The 20,066-nt window shown below is 48.6% G+C and overlaps 1 protein-coding gene, 1 long non-coding RNA gene and 1 pseudogene across 4 annotated transcripts in view; 1 reads left to right on the forward strand and 2 right to left on the reverse strand.

Moving 5' to 3' along the window:
* Positions 1–2,745: 2,745 nt before the first annotated feature.
* Positions 2,746–7,398, reverse strand: LOC126495557 (vacuolar protein sorting-associated protein 52 homolog; annotated as a pseudogene).
* Positions 7,399–11,234: 3,836 nt separating this feature from the next.
* LOC126495555 (uncharacterized) lies at positions 11,235–19,026 on the reverse strand. Of its 2 annotated transcripts, none has more exons than XR_007590167.1 (3): positions 16,951–19,026; positions 14,359–14,529; positions 11,235–11,684 (listed from the first exon to the last, which is right to left on the reverse strand). It is a non-coding gene; the product is annotated as an uncharacterized lncRNA (long non-coding RNA). The 2 variants fall into 2 exon arrangements; XR_007590166.1 differs by having other exon boundaries at positions 14,359–14,568.
* A 598-nt stretch (positions 19,027–19,624) lies between these two features.
* Positions 19,625–20,066, forward strand: part of LOC126495552 (H-2 class I histocompatibility antigen, Q10 alpha chain-like) — a 35,561-nt gene continuing 35,119 nt past the window's right edge. For both annotated transcript variants that reach the window (XM_050133145.1, XM_050133146.1), the window contains exon 1: positions 19,625–19,975. In XM_050133145.1, coding sequence (XP_049989102.1) covers positions 19,780–19,975 — 196 coding nt within the window. In that variant the 5' untranslated portion in view covers positions 19,625–19,779. The remainder of the gene's footprint in view (positions 19,976–20,066) is intronic.

Below are 20,066 nucleotides of genomic sequence, written 5' to 3' on the forward strand. Positions count from 1 at the left end.
TTCTTTTTCTTTAGTTGTTGATGTTGCCAGGGATTTAACCGTGTGTGTTGAGTTAGTCCTAACTGAACTACACCTCAACCCCACTCGCTTGGTTTGATGTAACCCAAAAAAAGGGTCCCGGATTCTTTGGGAACAGCTTTAAAACCAGTGGTCAGACAGCAGAGACAGGCAGATATCTGAGTTCCTGATCCACATAGCAAGTTCAGGACAGCCAGGGCTATAAGGTGAGACCAGAACACAGGGATCCCCAAGACTGACACCTGGGGAGGGGGCGGGGCGGCGGCGGTGCAGTAGATATTTAAGGCCTGGCAAGCTAGAAAGGACCATGAAGGATTCCCAGGGCTGGGTCTGGGGTGAGCCTGTGGCCCCCAACCTAGTGCTGTGCCGGGTGAGCCTCAAGGATCCTGGGAGCCAGAGGGAGACTGGAAAAACTGGAACTGGGAACCAGGAAGGGGAAATGAGGTGGACTAGGCAAGCTCCATAAGGACAGCACTGACTCCGCCCACAGACATACGGTCCAATCAAGAGCGGCTTTCAGAGTCTTCCTCCTTCCTTTCCCTTCTCTGGGCTTCAACAGCCAGATCCTTAGGTGAGGGCTCAGAGCGGCCACTGGCCAAGAACCTGAAAGTGAGTGAGGAGGAAATGACGTCAAATTGTTATTATTTTTTCTGGATAGCTTCTCCCCCCCACACACATTGTAAAAGGAACCTAGGGATTGCTGTCAGCCTCGCAAGCTTCCTGCCACTGAACTGCATTCCTGACCTTTTTTTTAAAATTAAGATTTATCTTATTATATGGTGCTCTTCTGCACATACACCTACACGCCAGAAGAGGGCACCAGATCCCAGGATAGATGGCTGTGAGCTACCATGTGATACTAGGAATGGAACACAGGACCTCTGGAAGAGCAGCCAGGGCTCTTACCCGCTGAGCCGTCTCCCTGCCCCCACCTCTACTTTTAAAACCTGGTCCAGGTTGGCCTTGAACTTATTCTGTAACCCAAACAGGTTTTACATCCTATGCCTCAGTCTCCCAATTAGCTGGCAATACAGGTCTAAAACCATATGGGCTTTTGGTTAGAACTTGGTCAGGTTGCTGGATGGTGGTTTATGTCTTTAATCCCAGCATTCAGGAGGCAGAGTAGGCATATCTCTGTTTGAGGTCTATACAGTGAGTTACTGGACAACCAGGACTGCACAGAGAAACTTCTTGAAACCTCCCAAAAAGGACTTGGTCAAGGAATGTCCTTTAAGATAGAAGTGGTTCTCAACCTGGGGATCACGACCCCTTTGGGGGTTGAAGGACCCGTTCATAGGAGTTGCTTAAGACCAACAGAAAACACAGATATTTACATTATGATTAATAACAATACTAAAATTACAGTTATGGAGTGGCAATGAAAATAATTTTATGGCTGGGGTCACCACAATGTGAGGAACTGTATTAAAGGATGCAGCATTAGGAAGGTGGGAACCACTGCTGTGGTCTTCACTGGGCACAGAAGCAGGGCAGCAGGAGGGTCTGGGTCAAATGAAAATGACAGGATGTGTTCTGGAGCCAGGTCCACCCATGCCCCAATGTCTGGGTGCAGGTGCTGCAGACCCTCCACCCTCAGAGGAGCTGTGACATTACTTAGGGACTGCACAGACAATCCCAGAGTAGTAAACTTTTCCCATGCTAGCCCTCAGGACAGTGCCCACAGCTGTCCATGTTCCCAGGTCTTATGACGTGTGCCACCATCCTGGAGAGCTACAAAGCAGTCTGCTCCTAAGCTATCCACCACCCCTGGGTTGAAGCCGTGACAGGTCATAGGTCACCACCCTTCCTTTCTTCCTGGATGCCCACCAGGTTGGGACCCAGATAGGCCTACAGTAAGGAAATGCTGGAGAGCTTGAAAGGCCAGGACAAAGGAGAGGAAGCTGTCAGCACATTAGTTCTTATTATTTCCTACAGACAAACAGAGAGACAGACAGAGAGACAAATTAAACCCCAGCTGGGAGGTGATGGGTTAGTGTTCAAAAGAAGACCAAGGGTTCACCAGGCTACAGAAGAGTAGAGGAAACCTCCACAGCTCTGTCCTAAGAGCTGAGATGCAATCACAGAAGCAGTGGAGCCAGAACACAGAGTAAGGAGTCTGGGACCAAAGGACCCCATCTTGAACTGGGATGACTAGGAGGTGCCCCTCCACAAAGCAGCCAGCCTCTGTTAGTCTTCCACTTGTAGGTGGTGATCTCCCAAGGTGGATTCAAAGTCCCCAAGGATTTCCTCTTCCAAAACCAAGAGCCAATGAATTGGCTCAGGGGGAACAGTGCTGGGCACTGGTACCCAGAACACAAAGTGGAAGAAGCAGGAAAGGAACCCAGTCCTGAAATTGTCCTCTGATATCCATATGTTTCATGACATGTGCCTCTCTCTCTCTCTCTCTCTCTCTCTCTCTCTCTCTCTCTCACACACACACACACACACACACAAATAATCTCCTACAAAGCAGAACTGTTTGTTTTGGCATGTGCACACACACACATACATACACACACACATGCACAGGTACAGTTTTATTTTGCCTTTAAGCTACTAATATCACTAAAATGAAATGACAGACTAGTAACAAGGCAGTGAGCAACAATAATGACTGCACACTGAGGTCAGCCCAGTAGCACCCAGGTCTCCCTGCAATAACGACTGCACACTGAGGTCAGCCCAGTAGTACCCAGGTCTCCCTGCAATAGCGACTGCACACTGAGGTCAGCCCAGTAGCACCCAGGTCTCCCTGCCACTCCCAGGCCCCACCTGTGTCCGAGCATTGAGCAGCTGCTGGAAACTCTCCACCTCTTTGCTGTCGTCAGCAGCCCGCTCCTAAGGAGACACACTGAGTGAGGAACTTGGGGACACCCTTCACGCCAGCACCTCCCGCCACCCCACACTGCAGACAAAGCACTGAGCTAGTGGAGCTGACAAGCCATGGGGATCCCATAGAGGAGCGGCCTTACCATCAGCAAACCCAGAATCATGTCGTAGTTGTTGATCAAAAACACAAGCTGCTCCTTCCTGGAGGAGAACTCTGTGGCCACTCGGAGGACAAAATTCTCCACCTCCACTGCAAAAGCCAAACAGAGGCAGCAAGTGAGAAAGCCCAATCACAGGGCCCTCCCCATACTGGGAAGTCTGTGTGCCAGCCCCACCTGTAGCTGTCCCAGCAGCTGCAGGGTGCGTTCATTGGGGATGGTCTGGTTGATGCTGACCAGCGCGGAGAAGAACTCAGCATAGCAGCGTGTGAGCTAGGACCAGGGAGGGAAGACTCCCATGAGCCTGCCTGGCAGACACAACCTCCCAGCTGCCTCTGCAGCTCCTGTCCCCAGTCCTTCCTTCTCCAGTGTCAAAAACCACTAAGTGTGACCACAAGACTCCCTTGTACCTTCACCGGCCCTCACATAGTGGGGCCGAGTGTCCAGCCCCCCGACGCTGGGGGTCGGTGCTGAGGAAGCTCTGGACATTCATCGCCAGGATCAGCTCAAACCGAGGCCACAGCAAGGCAAGCACATGCTCCCAGTACCTGCAGGCTTAATCAGAACCAAAGGTCAGCTGGTTAAGGGGCTGGCAGGCCGTGGGTGCACAGCACCCTTCAGGGGAATGGTGAGTGGGATACAGGGGTGCGTGTGTGTGACACCAATGCTTTCTCTAAACACACATGGAAATAAGGGTGTAGCATATCAGGTGAGGAACAGCCATGGTCAGGATGGAGTTGTCTGTGTAAGACAAAAAGCTGAAGTCTATAGGAACCCAGGACCAGAGCGCTATTGTAGGAGGGGCTGCTTATTGGTTCCTGGCAACTTAGCCCCAAAATTATCACACAGAAACTGTATTAATTAAATCACTGCTTGGCCCTTTAGCTCTAGCTTATTATTGTCTAACACTTACATATTAATATAACCTATTTCTATTAATCTGTGTATCACCACGAGGCTGTGGCTTACCAGGTAAAATTCCCAGAGTCTGTCTCTAGCAGCAGCTCCATGGCCCCTCTCTGATTTCCCCCTTTTTTCTCCCAGCATTCAACTTGGTTTTCCCTGCCTCACTCTGTTCCCCTATAATTCTACTATAGGTTCAAAGCACTTCCTTTATTTGGCAATGGTAATCACAGCAAACAGAAGGAAATCCCACATCAAAGCACAGCCAGCTCTCCAGAGCAGGCACGTCCCTCTTGGCTGCAATGTTGCAGAGTCGGAGAACAATGTGGATGCAGAGAAAAACGGCAATGGCGTCGTAGCAGTCGGCCAGGTAGGACTCCAGGTGTTTCTGTGGTGCAGCAACAGGCAGACGATCTGATGTCAGCTTGTTGTTCAGGTGGCTATGAGCAAATGGTGGTACATTTCTAGGGGAAAAGGCGCTGGCTGGGAAGATACCACCTTTCCTGCCCACAGACACCCCAGGGCCCCTGACTTGCTCATTGGCCTCAACTCACAGCAGAAGCCAGTGCTGATCTTAGGATGGAGATAAGGGGCCAGGATTTAGAGGTGTTGTTCTCTGCTGTGGAAAAACACAGAGGAAGTAGCAGGTCCCCCGAGTTCTAAGGATCTCCTAGGGGGCCATGCTGTGAGGTAAAGGCTTAGACTTTTTAGAATGGGACACTCCTGCCACTTGTGACCCCACTGGATGTGGGGGAGCCCTGAGAACAGAGGGTAAAACACAGAATCCAGGGGCTCACCAGGGTCATGGCGAGTGCGTGGCCCATGACAGCGTGGAATAGGTCATGTGCAGCTGGGCCAGATACAACAAAAAATTCACAGATGAAAAGATATTCACAGCAAGAATTGTCGAGGAGGGCGTAGTGCTGGCTGCGGAAGAGAGCTTCGAATAGATACTGAGGGACAGAGAGAAGGGTGGGATCCAACACTGACCCTGTGGGTCTGGGGACTCAGCATATCTCAGGAAAGATTCTCACACACACCTGACCCCACACACACCTGACCTCCAAGGAGGGAGGAATGCCCTGAACAGGCACTGAAAAGTGGGCACCGGACACAAAGGAAGCCTCCCTATGGCTGCTGCTGCCCCCACATCCACTTCAGTTGTGGCCTCACAATTGACACCCCCATGGCCAGTCTCCCTCTGTGTGCTTCTAGGTCCACAGCTCCTAGTCAATCACAGCAGACTGGAGCCCCAAAGTCCACTCTGACACCTTAAGGGATTGATCCCAATCATGGAAGGGGAGCCTCATCATACCCTCTGCTCTCCACACTGGGCAGTATGGGGCACCAAGATGAGGGCCTCAAGTTCAGTGGGGAGATGGCAGCACCTCAGGTGCCCAGGGTGAAGATGGGATACCTGCTTCAGAGGGACGGCTTTGAAAAGAATCATGAGTAGCATTAGAGTCAGGAAATCACTGAGACTGACCACACTATGTCCACTGGGACATGATCCGGGTGGTCAAGTGTTCTGGGATGCTAAATATGACATGGACACCTGTCTTAGTTAGGGTTTCAGTTGCTGTGAAGAGATATAATGACCAAGGCAAGTCTTATAAGGGAAAACATTTGACTGGGTGCCACACCAACTCCAGTGTTGCCTGTGTGACATGACATACGTCAATATGCCGGACAGGAGCTATGTGTCCCATGGGACTAGGCTTCCTGGAGGTCAATGGCAGATGGCCTGGTATTAGCCACTGCTGAGGCATAGACGGGTTTCTCGATTAGCTGGCTATGCGGGATATGGGCTTTGCACAATCTCTTTTATAGTAATGATATTCTATATATCTACAAGACAAGGATTATCTCTTCAGGAACAGCTCTGGGATAGGGAAGCACAGTATGGGAATGTATAAGACTACAGCAGAACCCCTGTCATACACAGGGTGTATGATGAGCAAGGGAATAGATGGGTTAATGTTGATGGACAAAGAGTGTTATATTATACTTTGAATTTTATGAATAGGCTTGCTAGATCCCAGCCCCCATGATGTCTGCTGCATAAGAAGATATAAAAGAGTATATTGCAACAGGTGCAGAGAGCTGTTAAGCATATTTGGTCACTAGATGAGATAAAGAAAAGGTTAGAAAGGGGAAGGGCCATGATAGCGATGATGAAACAGAAACTTTCTATACTTAAGATAAAACCACTTGTCTGAGGTTTATGTTCCCAGGGACAAGAGTTCCTCTTCAAAGGATGTTTTATGTCTAACACCTGTTCCTGATAATATGCTCTTCTTAGAAATCGCTAATGTGACTGAAAGGAGCTTTCGTACTTATGATACATGACCTTCTGATTTATTCTTTGTTTGAATACTATATAATGAAAACATGAATTCAGTAAAATCGCAGCAGATTCAAACCACTCTCTTGTGTGTTGTGTCTGTGTGTCATCCCCGACCTCATGCCTTCCTGAGTACCAAGACACTGCTTCTCCCACGGTCTGAGTGGCTTCACTGAGCTGGTCCATGGCAACTGAAGGTGGGGCCTACAGTTCAGAGGTTTAGTCCATTGTCATCATGGTGTGGCATGGTGACATGGTGACATGCAAGCAGATAGTGTTGGAGAAGGAGCTGAGAGTCCTGCATCTTGATAGGCAAACAATAGGAAGTGGTCTCTCTCACTGGGAATGGCTTGAGCACAGGCAAACTCAAAGCCCACTGCCACAGTGACACAGTTCCTCCAACAAAACCACACCTCCTCACAGTGACATTTGGGGCCATTTTCTTCCAACCACCACACTCCTTCCAAAACCAGGGCCTCACCTCACCTGACTCTATGTGAAAAGCTGTCAGGATGATGTGTGCCTCGGGGAGGGGAAAATCTCACATTTATGTCCTCAGAGGTTCTGCCCACAGAGAGGATAAGAAGCAGAGCCCAGAGGCTAGAATGTAACATGAGGGTCCTGCTTGTTGGGGTTTCTGTCCTGCCCGGTTTCCACAGCTGCTTAGCCCCAAAGAAAATCACACAGAGGTCTCCATAAGTTATAAGTTGATTGGCTCATTAGCCCAGGTTTGTATTAGCTCTTATAATGTATATTAATTCATTATTCTTATCTATGTTAGCCACATGACTGAGTGCCTTTTTCAGCCAGGCAGGTCACATCCTGCTTCTTCAGTGATCTGGGCAGGAGTGGGAGGAATGGGCTTCCTCCTTCCTAGAATTTTCCTGTTCTCTCTCATTGCCCCGCATTTACTTCCTGTCTGGTTGACCCACCTATACTTTCTGCCTGGCCAATCAGCATTTATTTAAAACATGATTGACAGAATACAGACAATTCTCCAGCACCCATGGAGCCAGATATCCCAGGCCTGTGGCTGTCCCAAGGCTTCCCATCCAGGATATCTTTCTTAGCTGTGTCTTCCCAGCAGTAGAGAGACAGAGGCAGGTGGATGTCTGCCAGCTTGAGATCAGCTGGTTTTGTCTTCATAATGAGTTCCAGGCCATCAGGACTACATAGTGAGATCCTGTCTCCAAACACCAAAAAAATTAAACAAACAAAAAAAGTAGAAATATCAGCATATCAGAATTCAAGCTACACTCTAAATAAAAACAGCATAGTACCAGAACAAAAATTGTATGTGTGTGAGTATTCTGCCTGCATGTACGTATGTGAACACATGTGTGCCTAGTGCCCTAGAAAGTCAGAAGAAGGCCTCAGGCCCTCTGGAACTGGACTTACAGATGACTGTGAACCACCATGAATGTGGTGGGTTTAGAACCCAGGTCCTCTACAAGGACTGTGAGCACTGTTAACCTCTGCGTCATTCCTCAGTTTCCAGTCACCTGACTTTTGACAAGGTGCCAAAGCTGCACAGTGGAGAAGAAAAAATATCTTCATCAAATGTGCTGAGAAAGCGGTGTCTCATGTAGAAGAATGAAGCTCAGTCCTCAGCTCTCTCTCCGCTCTCAAACCAGCCCCCAATGCATCAGACACCCCAGTGTGAGACCCGGAACTCTGAGGAGACTAGAAGGAAGCAGGAAAAACACCTTTAGATGGAGGCAGAGGAGCAGTCTCTGAATAGGAAACCAGTCAACAGTGGGACCTCATGGAATTCACGGTCTTCTGAACAGCAAAGGAAGCAGTTACCAGAGTGAAGAGAGCCTGCAGAACGTCTTTGCCTGCAGCTTTAATCAGACAGATATTAATATCCAGAGTACACATGAACTCAAAAACTAGACATTGAGAAATCAAATAACCCAATCAAACAGTGGGCCATGGGGATGAAAAAAATCCCTCTAAATAAAAAACACAGACTTAGGGGGTGGAGGCAGCAAATCTCTGCGAGTTTGAGGTGAGCCTGGTCTACACAGTACAGCAAGTTCCAAGCCAACCAGAGATATTCAGTGAGATGCTTTCTGCAAAAGTCTGTTCCTCAAACCAGGGGTTATTAAAAATGGCACCCAGTGTCAGGGCTGAGCCATCTCCTTGAGTTGTCAGCCAGAGGCCACACAAACAACACAGGAAATTGCCAGTGCCCCTGGTTGCCCACAAGAACCAGGTAACAAGACCAGTTGTTGACGAACCGCACACTCTAATTACAGGACATAGAGACACCAGGTGGGAACTGACTGGAAGCATCCTCCCTGCTATAGAGTGTGCACAGAGCTGGAAGGTTCTGCGGGAACTGGGGGAGGGTTGTCATCAGGGCTTCCTCAGCTGTGGGTCCTGTGTGCTGCGGGAACTGGGGGAGGGTTGTCATCAGGGCTTCCTCAGCTGTGGTTCCTGTGTGCTGCACGACTCACTGGTCAGAAAAGATGTGACCTCTGGTGCAATAGTGGCAAACCTGCTATTGGAGTAACCAATTCCACGCTCCTCCTCGCACCCATCAGAGCCTGGGCTGATGTGAGCCTGTAGCAGAGAAGCACTGAGGCACAGAGGGAGAATGAAGTCAGGTACCGGTGCTAAAAAAGAGAATTACAGACCAATCTCACTCATGAACATTGATGCAAAATTACTAAATGAAATACTGGCAAATCGAATGCAAGAACACATCAGAGCCATCATCCACCATAACCAAGTCAGTTTCATCCCACAGATGCATGGATGGTTCATATGAAAATCTGTCAACTAATCCACCATATAAATAAACTGAAAAATAAGACTACATGATCATCTCATTACATGCCAAAAAAACATTTGACAAAATACAACAACCCTTCATGATAAAGGTCTTGGAGAGAGCAGGGATACAAGGAACATACCTAAACATAATTAAGGCAATATACAGCAAGCCAACAGCCAACATCAAACTTAATGGAGAGAAACTCCCAGCGATTCCACTGAAATAAGGAACAAGACAAGGTTGTCAACTCTCTTCATTTCTATTCAATATAGTTCTTGAGGTCCTAGTTAGAGCAATAAGACACCAAAGGGAGATCAAGGCGATACAAACTGGAAAAGAAGAACTCAAACTTTCCTGTTTGCTGATGATATGATAGTTTACATAAGTGATCCCAAAAATTTTACCAAGGAACTTCTACAACTCATAAAAACTTTCAGCAATGTAGCAAGATACAATATTAACTCAAAAAAAGTCAGCAGCCCTCCTGTATACAGATGATGAAATGGTTGGGGAAGAAATCAGAGACCCTTCATAGTAGTCACAAATAGCATAAACTACCTTGGAGTAACTCTAACCAAACAAGTGGAAGACTTGTATGACAAGAACTTTCAATCTTTGAAAAAGAAATTGAAGAAGACACCAAAAAGTGGAAAGATCTCCCATACTCTTGGGTAGGCAGAATTAACATAGTAAAAATGGCAATCTTACCAAAAGCAATCTACAGATTCAATGCAATGCCCATCAAAATCCGAGCAAAATTCTTCAAAGACCTCAAAAGAACAGTACTCAACTTCATACGGAAAAGCAAAAGTCCAGGATAGCCAAAACAATCCTGTACAATAAAAGAACTTCTGGAGGTATCACAATCCCTAACTTCAAACTCTACTACAGAGCTATAGGACTGAAAACATCCTGGGATTGGCATAAGAACAGACAGGAGGACCAACGGAACCAAATAGAAGACCCGGATATCAATCCACACATCTTCGAACATCTTATCTTTGACAAGGAAGCAAAAAAATCAAATGGGAAAAAAAAAGCATATTTAACAAGTGGTGCTGGCATAAATGGATATCAATATGTAGAAAAATGAAAACAGACCCATATCTATCACCATGCACAAGACTCAAGTCCAAATTGATAAAAGATTTCAACATAAAGCCATCCGCACTGAACCTTATAGAAGAGAAAGTGGGAAGTACACTTGAACACATTGGCACAGGGAACCACTTCCTAAATATAACCCCAGCAGCACAGATACTGGGAGAAACAATTAATAAATGGGACCTCCTGAAACTGAAAAGCTTCTGTAAAGCAAAGGGCATGGTCAACAAGACAAAACGACAGCCTACAAAATGGGAAAAGATCTTCACCAACCCCATATCAGACAGAGGTCTGATCTCCAAAATATACAAAGAACTCAAGAAATTGGACACCAAAAGAATACATAATCCAATAAAAAATGGAGTACAGACCTAAACAAAGAACTCTCAACAGAGGAATCTAAAATAGCTGAAAGACACTTAAGGAAATGTTCAACATCCTTAGTCATCAGAGAAATGCAAATCAAAACAATTCTGAGATTCTATCTTACACCTGAAGAAATGGCCAAGATCAAAAACACTGATGACAACTTATGCTGAAGAGGTTGTGGAGTAATGGAAACACTTCTGCAATGCTCATGGGAATGCAAGCTTGTACAACCCCTTTGGATGTCAGTGTGGAGATTTCTCAGAAAATTAAGAAACAACCTTCCTCAAGACCCAGTAATACCACTTTTGGATATACATCCAAAAGATGCTCAATCGTGCCACAAGGACATGTGCTCAACTATGTTCATAGCAGCTTTGTTTGTCATAGCCAGAACCTAGAAACAACCTAAATGCCCCTTAACCAAAGAATGGATAAAGAAAATGTGGTACATTTACACAATGGAGTACAACACAGCAGAAAAAAAATAATGACATCTTGAAATTTGCAGAAAAATGTATGGAGCTAGAAAACATTATTTTGAGTAAGGTAACCCAAATACAGAAAGACAATTATCACATGTACTCACTCATAGGTGGTTTTTTTTTCTTTTTCCATTCAAAAATTTCCACTTCCTCCCCTCCTCCCATTCCTCTCCTACTCTCCCACTCACCCTCCTCCCTCCCCCTCCATCCTTAAAAGAGGGTAGGGTACCCTGCCCTGTGGGAAGTCTAAGGCCTTCCCACTCCATCCAGGCCTAGGAAGGTGTGCATCCAAATAGATTGGGGTCCCCCAAAAGCCAGTATATTCAGTAGAAACAGGTTCCAGTACCATTATCAATGGCTTCTCAGTTCGCCCCCATTGTCAGCCACATTCAGTGAGTCGAGTTTGATCCCCTGCTCATTCAGTCCAGCTGGATTTAGTGAGCTCCCATTAGCTCAGGCACACTGTCTCAGTGGGTGGACCAACCCCTCGCGGTCCTGACTTCCTTGCTCATCTTCTGCCTCCTTCTTCTCTTCAACTGGACCTTGGGAGCTCAGTTCATTGCTTTGATGTGGGTCTCTGTCTCTATCTCCATCCATCATTGGATGAAGCTTCTATGGCGATATTTGAGATAATCATCAATGTGGATATGGGACAAGACCAGTTCAGGCGCCCTCTGGGCTGGATGGTGCAGCAGCTGCAGAGACAGGACATATAGTAGAGGAGACATTTCTTTTAATTTATTTATTCATTTATTTTAAAAAGAAAACAGCCGGTAGTGGTGGCGCAAGCCGGTAGGATTTGCTGAAGGAGGCAGAGGCAGGAGGATCACGAGTTCGAGGCCAGCCTGGGCTACACATTGGGGCTGGAGAGATGGCTCAGTGGTTAAGAGCATTGCCTGCTCTTCCAAAGGTCCTGAGTTCAATTCCCAGCAACCACATGGTGGCTCACAACCATCTGTAATGGGGTCTGGTGCCCTCTTCTGGCCTACAGGCACACAGAATATTGTATACATAATAAGTAAATAAATAAATATTTAAAAAAAAAGAAAACAATCTTTTTTCAGTTTACATACCAATCCCAGTTCCCACTCCCTCCCCTCCTCCCATTCCCTCCACCTAAGGCCCCCACTCCACCCCATCCACTCCTCAGAGAGAGTAAGGCACATTGCTTTGGGGAAGGTCCAAGGCCCTCCCTACTATATCTAGGCTGAACAAGGTATCCATCCAAAGACACTAGGATACCCAAAAGTCATTACAAGCAGCAGGGATAAATCCTGGTGCCACTGCCAGTGGCCCTGCAGTCTGCCCCAGGCATACAACTGTCACCCACATTCAGAGGGACTTGTTTGGACCTATGCTGTTTTCTACCCGGTCTGGCTGGAGTTGGTGAACTCCTATTAGCTCAGTTAAACTGTTTCAGACTTGACCTCTTTGCTCATATTCTCACTTTTTCCACTCTTCAGCTGGACTTTGTGAGCTCAGTCCAGTGCTCTGATGCAGGTCTCTGCCTCTGTTTCCCTCAGTTGCTGGATGAAGGTTGTCATGATCTGCTGGCCTGGTCTGTCACCTGGTACCCTGTCCCTTTAAGAGTTAATCCCCACCTACTTCCAACCTCCCCACTCCACGGAGGCAAGCAGGTCTCCTGCCTCCTCCAGCCTGCATGCTCTCTCTCCTCCTGTCCCTCTTCTGAAGAGGTAACTGCTGCCTCTCTCTCCCTCTCGCTCTCCCCCTCTCTTTTCCCTTCTATAACTCACTAAACTCTATACCCAAACTCTCTCTCTCTCTCTCATGATGTATCTATCTGTCTCTCACCTGCCATGGTCTCCCACCTGCCAAGGGGACCCGCCAAGGTGTCTGGTGACCTGCCAAGGCCTCAGATGACCCATTACCAAGGATCCTCATGGAACTGACTGCCCCTCATGGCACCGGTGCCCCAACACCATGTCTTTATAAGTTATAACAAATGTTCTGTGGTGATATGTAAGATAGTCATTAGTTTGACTACAAGGCTGTAGTAATGAGGCGAGCAGGTCTGCTTTTTGTCCCGCCTGGCTCCCGCATGGCTAGCTTTGCCCCAGAAATAATTACACGGAAACTGTATTCATTTAAACACTGCTTGCCCCATTAGCTCTAGCCTCTTACTGGCTAAGTCTCACATCTTGATTAACCCATTTCTATTTATGTGTGTAGCACCACAAGGTGGTGGCTTACCGGGAAGATTCTAACCATCATCTAACCAAGATGTGTCCATCTTGGAGAGGAGAGCTATGTCGTCTGCCTCACTGCCTTCTTCCTCCCAGCATTCTGTTCTGTCTTCCCTGCCTACCTATGTTCTGACCTATCAGGCCAAGCAGTTTTCTTTATTAATTAACCAATGAAACAACAGATAGACAGATGACCCTCCTCCATCACATGGCAAGACCAGAGACATTTTGAGCAGGAGAACAAAACAGAACATTTCCAGGCAGAGGTAGAATCCATCCCAGACAGGCTTAGCCATGGTGGGAGGTGGCAGAAGGCTGCCAGCGAGGCAGAGTTTAGCATGGCTGGATCACTAGTAAGGAGCAGGAGGCAGACAGACAAGCAAAGAGAGAAGGGATGAAGAGCAGAAGTCACATTTCCAACTACTGGATCAGTGGCAAAATTAAAGTGTTGATAAACGGCCCTGAGTGAGGTAGAAAAGAAAAGACCCAAGAGACTGAACTCCAGTACCCAGAGTTCAGCATGGACCGTGGCTCAAGCTGGCCTTGGGCATCACCTACAAAGTCCAAGGGCCGTGGGAAATGGGTGGGCACAGCCGTACCCCATGTCATCATGTGGGGAGGGGACCAAGGGACATGTGCTTGCACAGTACTGGGACTTTCAGCTGGAGCTGGAAGGGGAGGAACCACAGTCTAGAGCTGAATCCTCACCCATGGCAGCATGGCCAGAGGTGGCAGAGGGCCCTACCGTTGCTACCGAGTTTGCCAGTGTTGGAGTAGAATTCCAGATATCCCCTTTGGAAGAGAGACCCAATTGAAGGGTTTAGGATCCCCCAGTGCTCTCAGCTACAAGAGAGTCTGCTGAGTTCTCACCATTGTTATGTTATGACATGACAGGAACCCCGGAGGGTGAGGAGCAGACAAATACATCAAACAGACAGAGTTTGAGTGTGGAGATTACCTGAGACAAAGGGAATTAGAAGGGGAGAGAGAGAGACAGACAGACAGACAGACAGACAGACAGACAGACACAGAATGGGAAGAGAGAAAAGAGGCAGAGATCTGCCTGTCTCTTCAAAAGAAGGCAGGGGAAGAGAGAGATTGGGAGTGGGTGGAGCTTGATCCTAACGGGTCATTTGCACCTGCCTATAGTCAAGGAACTGCTTACCATAAGCAGAGGATGGCTGTGCCAGGTGCCCAAGGGTCCAGGACACCAACACTAGTCCTTTCTAAAGCTGATCCCAGTGGTTGGGAAGCAGGAGTCTCACCGTGAGCACTATGGAGGCCCATGGGCTCCAGGTAGTGGATGCTGCACCAGTGTTGATGGTGACGGCTGATCCTGATGAGACAATGGCACCTGGGATCAATGGCCAGTGACCTAGAAGACACCATTACATCAAATGCTTCTGTACTCAAGGTCTGAAAAGCTGACTTAGGCTATGAGTAGACCCAAAAGTAGGAACCAGGACAGCTGTCTCCTTAGATTCTCCTCCACAGCATCCCTACCCCAGATGCTTCTCCACAGCAGCCCTGCCCCAGATGCTTCTCCACCACAGCCTGCCCCAGGTGCTCTTTCTTTTTTTTTCTTTTTTTTAATATTTATTTATTTGTTATGTTTACAATATTCTGTCTGCAGGCCAGAAGAGAGCACCAGACCTCATTACAGATGGTTGTGAGCCACCATGTGGTTGCTGGGATTTGAACTCAGGACCTTTGGAAGAGCAGGCAATGCTCTTAATCACTGAGCCATCTCTCCAGCCCCAGGTGCTCTTTCTTAAGTCACATGTCTGTCCTTTTATTCCTTCAGTCTTTTAGTCTTGTAGACCTATCATGACATAATTGGCAGAGATTTGCCATTCTGTTGCAGGAACCATTCTGGGCTAAGAACTCCAACAGCAATGAGAGAAGAAGAGACAAGATGCCCCCAGGGGACAGAAGCCAGGCAGCTCCTGAAGGCACTGACTTCGGGTCCACCTGCATTCTCACTTTATACTCTAAGACCACCAGATGAAGCGGGCAGGAAGATTTACAGAAGCCTATGTGGCAGTTAGCAAGTTGCTAAGGGCAATGGCCCAAAGGTTCAGCCGTTTAGCAAATGAAACCACACTTGGCAAACAGGCAGTACAAGTACTGCTGTGAGTAAGTCAACAAATCAGGGCCTAATCATTGGCCTTTTCTCCCTTACACTTCATCCCCTCCTCGACACTTCCATGAAACATTATGAATTCATCCTGAAGAGATTGGCTGGTCCTCCTGGCCTGTTTCTGTGTTGTACTTCATTGGCTCTTGTTTCTGCCTGGAACCTTGATTCTTCCTGACGATGTTTTGACATTTTCTCATTCTATTCCTTCCTGATTAACATCTATCTCATTCTGAAGAGGGACTGTGTTTTCCTGAACAGCAGTTAAATTTTCCTTGGTCTGAGTAAAATCAGCTGTGTGGAACTTGGAGCGATTGCCTTGGTCTGAGTAAGATCAGCTGTGTTGAACTTGGGAGCCATTGCTGCAGCAACAGTGGCTGTGGACCTGCCAGGGTCGCTGCTATCAGCACTGGTAGAAGCACAGGGGTCTCTTGTGTCTTGAACATAAGGGGTGAAAGTGTTTCAGGACCTTGCTTCCTGGGAGCACATCTAAGCCAGGGCCGAGAACCCCAGTCTGCAGCCGTCCCCCAGACAGCAGGTGCAAATGCTCCCAGGGAAGGCACAGTGTGTGCCATTAGGGGCGACTGCTCTCTGAGCAAGTCTGTGGCAGACACTGTCATTCCTCCCACACTGGGCTTTTCCTATGACCCACGAAGGTGGCCCAGTTGATCCTGTCCCTTTTGTACTGCAGGCAGGCTCTGGTCAAAGTCCTTCCCACCCCAGTATAAGTAGCCTGGCTTGCACGTGAGCATACCCAACAGTCCTGGCCTGCGTAAGGAGCTCATGGCTGGCATTGACTAAACCAAGCATTTTCAGACATGTCTTTGACAGATAAAGGGCTTTCTGTGGTCCATTTCCACATTATTCCTCCCTGGTTCCCCTGCATCCCCCACAACCAAAGGACAGTTAGCTCCTTGTCCCTCTGTGGGAGCTGCCTTCCAAAACCTTTCCATGATGAAGTCATGGATGACAAGTATTTAAGACCAATGGATCCCCTATAATCCACTCATTCCTTTGTCCTCTGGCCAGATGTCCTTAGGATGTCACTCCTTGGGGCTGTCTCCACAAGGAATCCCAGTCTGTTGTACTGGTGTGACTGGTTCTGTTGTGCCCAAGTCGCAACCCCAGAGAGACCACCAGGATCCGGTCAAGTCCAGAATGCAAAAGCATGGTTTATTCGGAGCTCTACACAGCCAGGCTGGGGTCTCATCCCCTACTCGTCGCAGCACAGTAGGGAGCAGAGCCCCTCATCATTTGGGGCTGACATTAAACAGGCAAAAACCGCAAGCCAGGTTCATTTGGGGTCAAAGGAGTTAGTCTTACATAAGAGCAGGTACCTTATCTCTAACAAGCCCCTTCCCCAAAGTGGTTATGTCTAGCAGGCCTCCCATCCCCAAAGCCCTCCCCGAAGCGGTCGACTTTTCTGTTCCGTGATAGACCACAGAGCTAGGTGTTAACAGGTGGTCCGCTGCCAGGATGCCAGGGGCACTTTGTGGTGAGCTCAGCGCCCTAGCGAGACATCCTGTTTCCAACCAGCCCTAGAGGTCTTGCATTTGAACACAGTGCCCTAATTAGCCACTAAGCAAGCAAAAAGTTCCTTAAAATGTTTCATGTCCTTACAGTTCCACCACAGAGTAATGAGGTCAGAGGGATGATCCATGACCGGCCTGTTCCTCAGTAGAAGCCCCATCTGAAGGAGAGGAGGCAGAGCTCTGGGGACAGTTAGATCCACTGATGGCGCCTAGGAACTGGAGTTGCTCTGGACAAGGTTGCTCTCCAGACTGACCTATGTGACAGGAGGAGAGAGGCCGAGGGAGGACTGCACGGATCCTGTCCCTAGGACGGGAAGACAGCAGGGGCAGAGCAGGACTAAGCTGTCGTCTCCATCTGGAGGTCATTTTGAGCCGGGTCATCTCAGAAACTGGTCTGTGTGGCTCATTCCTGACTCAAGTCCTCAGCAGCCGTGGCGAGGTTGTGCTGTATCTGGTGACTGGCAAATACAACTTTAAGAACTGTGGGATGGGCCTTTCTGTTCAGTCAAATCTCTCAGGAAGATGTGGACATGGGTGTGCCCCATACTCTCAGAGGTTGTTTGAATCCTCTGGGGACAGGGGTAGTGTGTGGCCAAACGTGATCTTGAAAAAAGAGTAAACACATTTACAAGGTGTGCAGTGCACCCTAGACAGAGATTCTGGCCAGGGGAGGTCTGTTCTTTGTCTGCGTTTAGTAGTGCCATTTTCAAAGTTCTCCTGATTCTCTCAACACAGCCTGGTGATCGGGGGTGGAACCATGTGCATAAAGTGTAGAGAGTGTAGGAAAGGCTCCTCCCCAGCGTGGGAAAGTGCACACCATAACCAGGGGTACGGGTGCCCTCTGCTGGGATGAATTTCAGTGAAGTCAACCCCAAAATGTTAAGACATGTAGGACCTTGTGTCTGCGTCATTGTGGCATCCTTGGGTGCCTGCTTCAGGTGGTTCCACGCACATTGCAGACAGGCTTTGCTAACATGTTGGGTCAGGGTTAGCAGCCTCGGGACCATCCATGTCTGCCACAATGCTTGTGGGCACTTCTTTCCCACACAGGTTGCTTCATGAGATTGCCAGACTGGAGGAGGAGCAGTCAGTGGCAGAACTGTTACTTTTGTTTCTGTCTTTCCTTTTTTAGACACAAGGTTTCTCTGAGTAGCCCTCTCTGTCCTGGAACTCACTCTGTAGACCATCTGGCTTGGAATTCAGATTCATCTGCCTCTGCCTCCTGCATGCTGGGATGAAGGAGTGTGCCCCACACCTTGCCTATCTGTGGTATCCAGCCAGCCCTGCTCATCTTCAGTTCCCTTCCATCAGTGGCTCTTTTCCTTTCCTCTGGCTTCTATGAGGGGAGCTCTGTGAGCACCATGAGTGACAGACTGACCTTGTGGGGTAACTGGAGGACCATCTTGCTGCAGGAAGGTTTACCCACCTACTGGGGCATGGCCTCATAGAGTATGGGTTGATTTATAATGTAAGAGCTAATTAGAAATACACTTAAGCTAGTGGCCAAACAGTATTGCAATTAATACAGATTTCTGGGCAGCTGGGAAATGAACAAGCAGTCTCCATTAACACAGGAAGTCCAACCAATTCAACAGAGTCTCTACTCCATAGTCAGTGGGAAATCCTCTTTAAGGCTGTCATTCATGGAATGTAAGACTCTGCGGATCTCACATTGGGACTGTGTAGACCCCATGATGGAGAGAGCTCTCTAAACAGGAGTTGGGGCAGGTTATATGTTCCTCCCTGTGCAAAGTCATCAGTCACTTAATGCATGGACAGAGAGTGTGGAATGTCCCACCAGAGGGCGCTGTCCGTAAAGATCACATCCTGTCATCTGTGGCATCATCACTGCATGTGGTAACCTTTGTGTCAGTGAAGGGAGCCAGGTTACCTCTGAGCCATCTCCGCAGCCCCTGTGCTTGTGTTTTACACAGATCTTCATTCCATAGTCCTGAGACTGTCCGTGTGGACCTGGGTCATTGTCTCAGCACAGTAGACCCCCTCCTCCACGGGAAGAGACCCCTGTGGAGACCAAATACAGCAGGACACTGACCCTGTCTACACTCCACGTTTCCCTGTGTGCACACACTCCCATGGTACAGTTGCATTAGTGAATAAACCACAGGCAGAGAGGAAATGGAACTATAAAGAGAATAACGGTGACTGTGTGGTAGAAGTTACACAACCTGTGCTCCCCCCACCCCCCAATCTTCACTCTCACTTTATGAGATCAGGGAGATGAATGTCGTGGGCTTGAGGGACCCTGGACCTGACAAGTGAGTTAGCTCCTGAGTTCCTCAATCCCGTTCAGTGTGGACACTGGACAGAGGGCGACTCTCATGGCAGAGGTGCACACTGGGGATTTGGGGTTTTACCCTGTTCAGTATTGTGGAGAAAATTCAGATTTATAATTTTTTGTGTCTGTGGATTTTGAAATGAGATCTTCAAATCCCATCCACAGGTAACTGAAGAAGAAGGTGAGAGCAGAGCTGAATGGGGGCCTCCTTCCTACAGGGAGATTCACATAGAACAACACAGTTAACAAAGTCAAAAGTGACCAGAGCCGTGAAAATTCCAGTAACCGCCGGATGCAGGTGTGCATGGCAGCCCCACACATTCACCAGGACTCCGACAGCACCTGTTTCCGTGAACATTCATTTTAAGTGCTGTGTGTATTTTACCTGGAATCTTCATGCTCTTAGGTTTCACCCTGACTGACCTGAGAAGCAGTTGTCCTTAGGCAGCTCAGAGACACCAAGACACCCAGCGCTCCATCCCGCAGCACAGGGCTCAGGCAAAGTCTTAGTCCCCAGGCGGTGAGGTCTGGGTGGGGAAGCCCAGGGCTGGGGATTCCCCTGTCCTCAAGTTTCATTTCTCCAGCTCCTAACCTGGGTCAGGTCCTTCTACCCCGACCCTGATGACAACTTGGCGGTTCTCACCCTCATTGAGTGACGCGATCCCGGGGAACCAACCAGCGTCACCGCGGTCTCAGGCTGTAAAGTCCCAGACCGCGGAACTCAAGAGTCTCCGCAGATCCGAGTTGGGGGCGATGGCCCCACACACGCTGCTCCTGCTGCTGGCGGCCGCCCTGGCCCCGACCCAGACCCGCGCGGGTGAGTGCGGGGTCGGGAGGGAAACGGGCTCTGCGGGGAGGGCGGGGTAGGCACCGGGGAAGCCGCGTCCCCGCGTGGCCCAGCCGGACCC

The sequence above is a fragment of the Alexandromys fortis genome, unplaced genomic scaffold, assembly GCF_014885135.2.
Source record: "Alexandromys fortis isolate MF-2015 unplaced genomic scaffold, M_Fortis_MF-2015_v1.1 scaffold_522, whole genome shotgun sequence".
Lineage (NCBI taxonomy): Eukaryota > Metazoa > Chordata > Mammalia > Rodentia > Cricetidae > Alexandromys > Alexandromys fortis.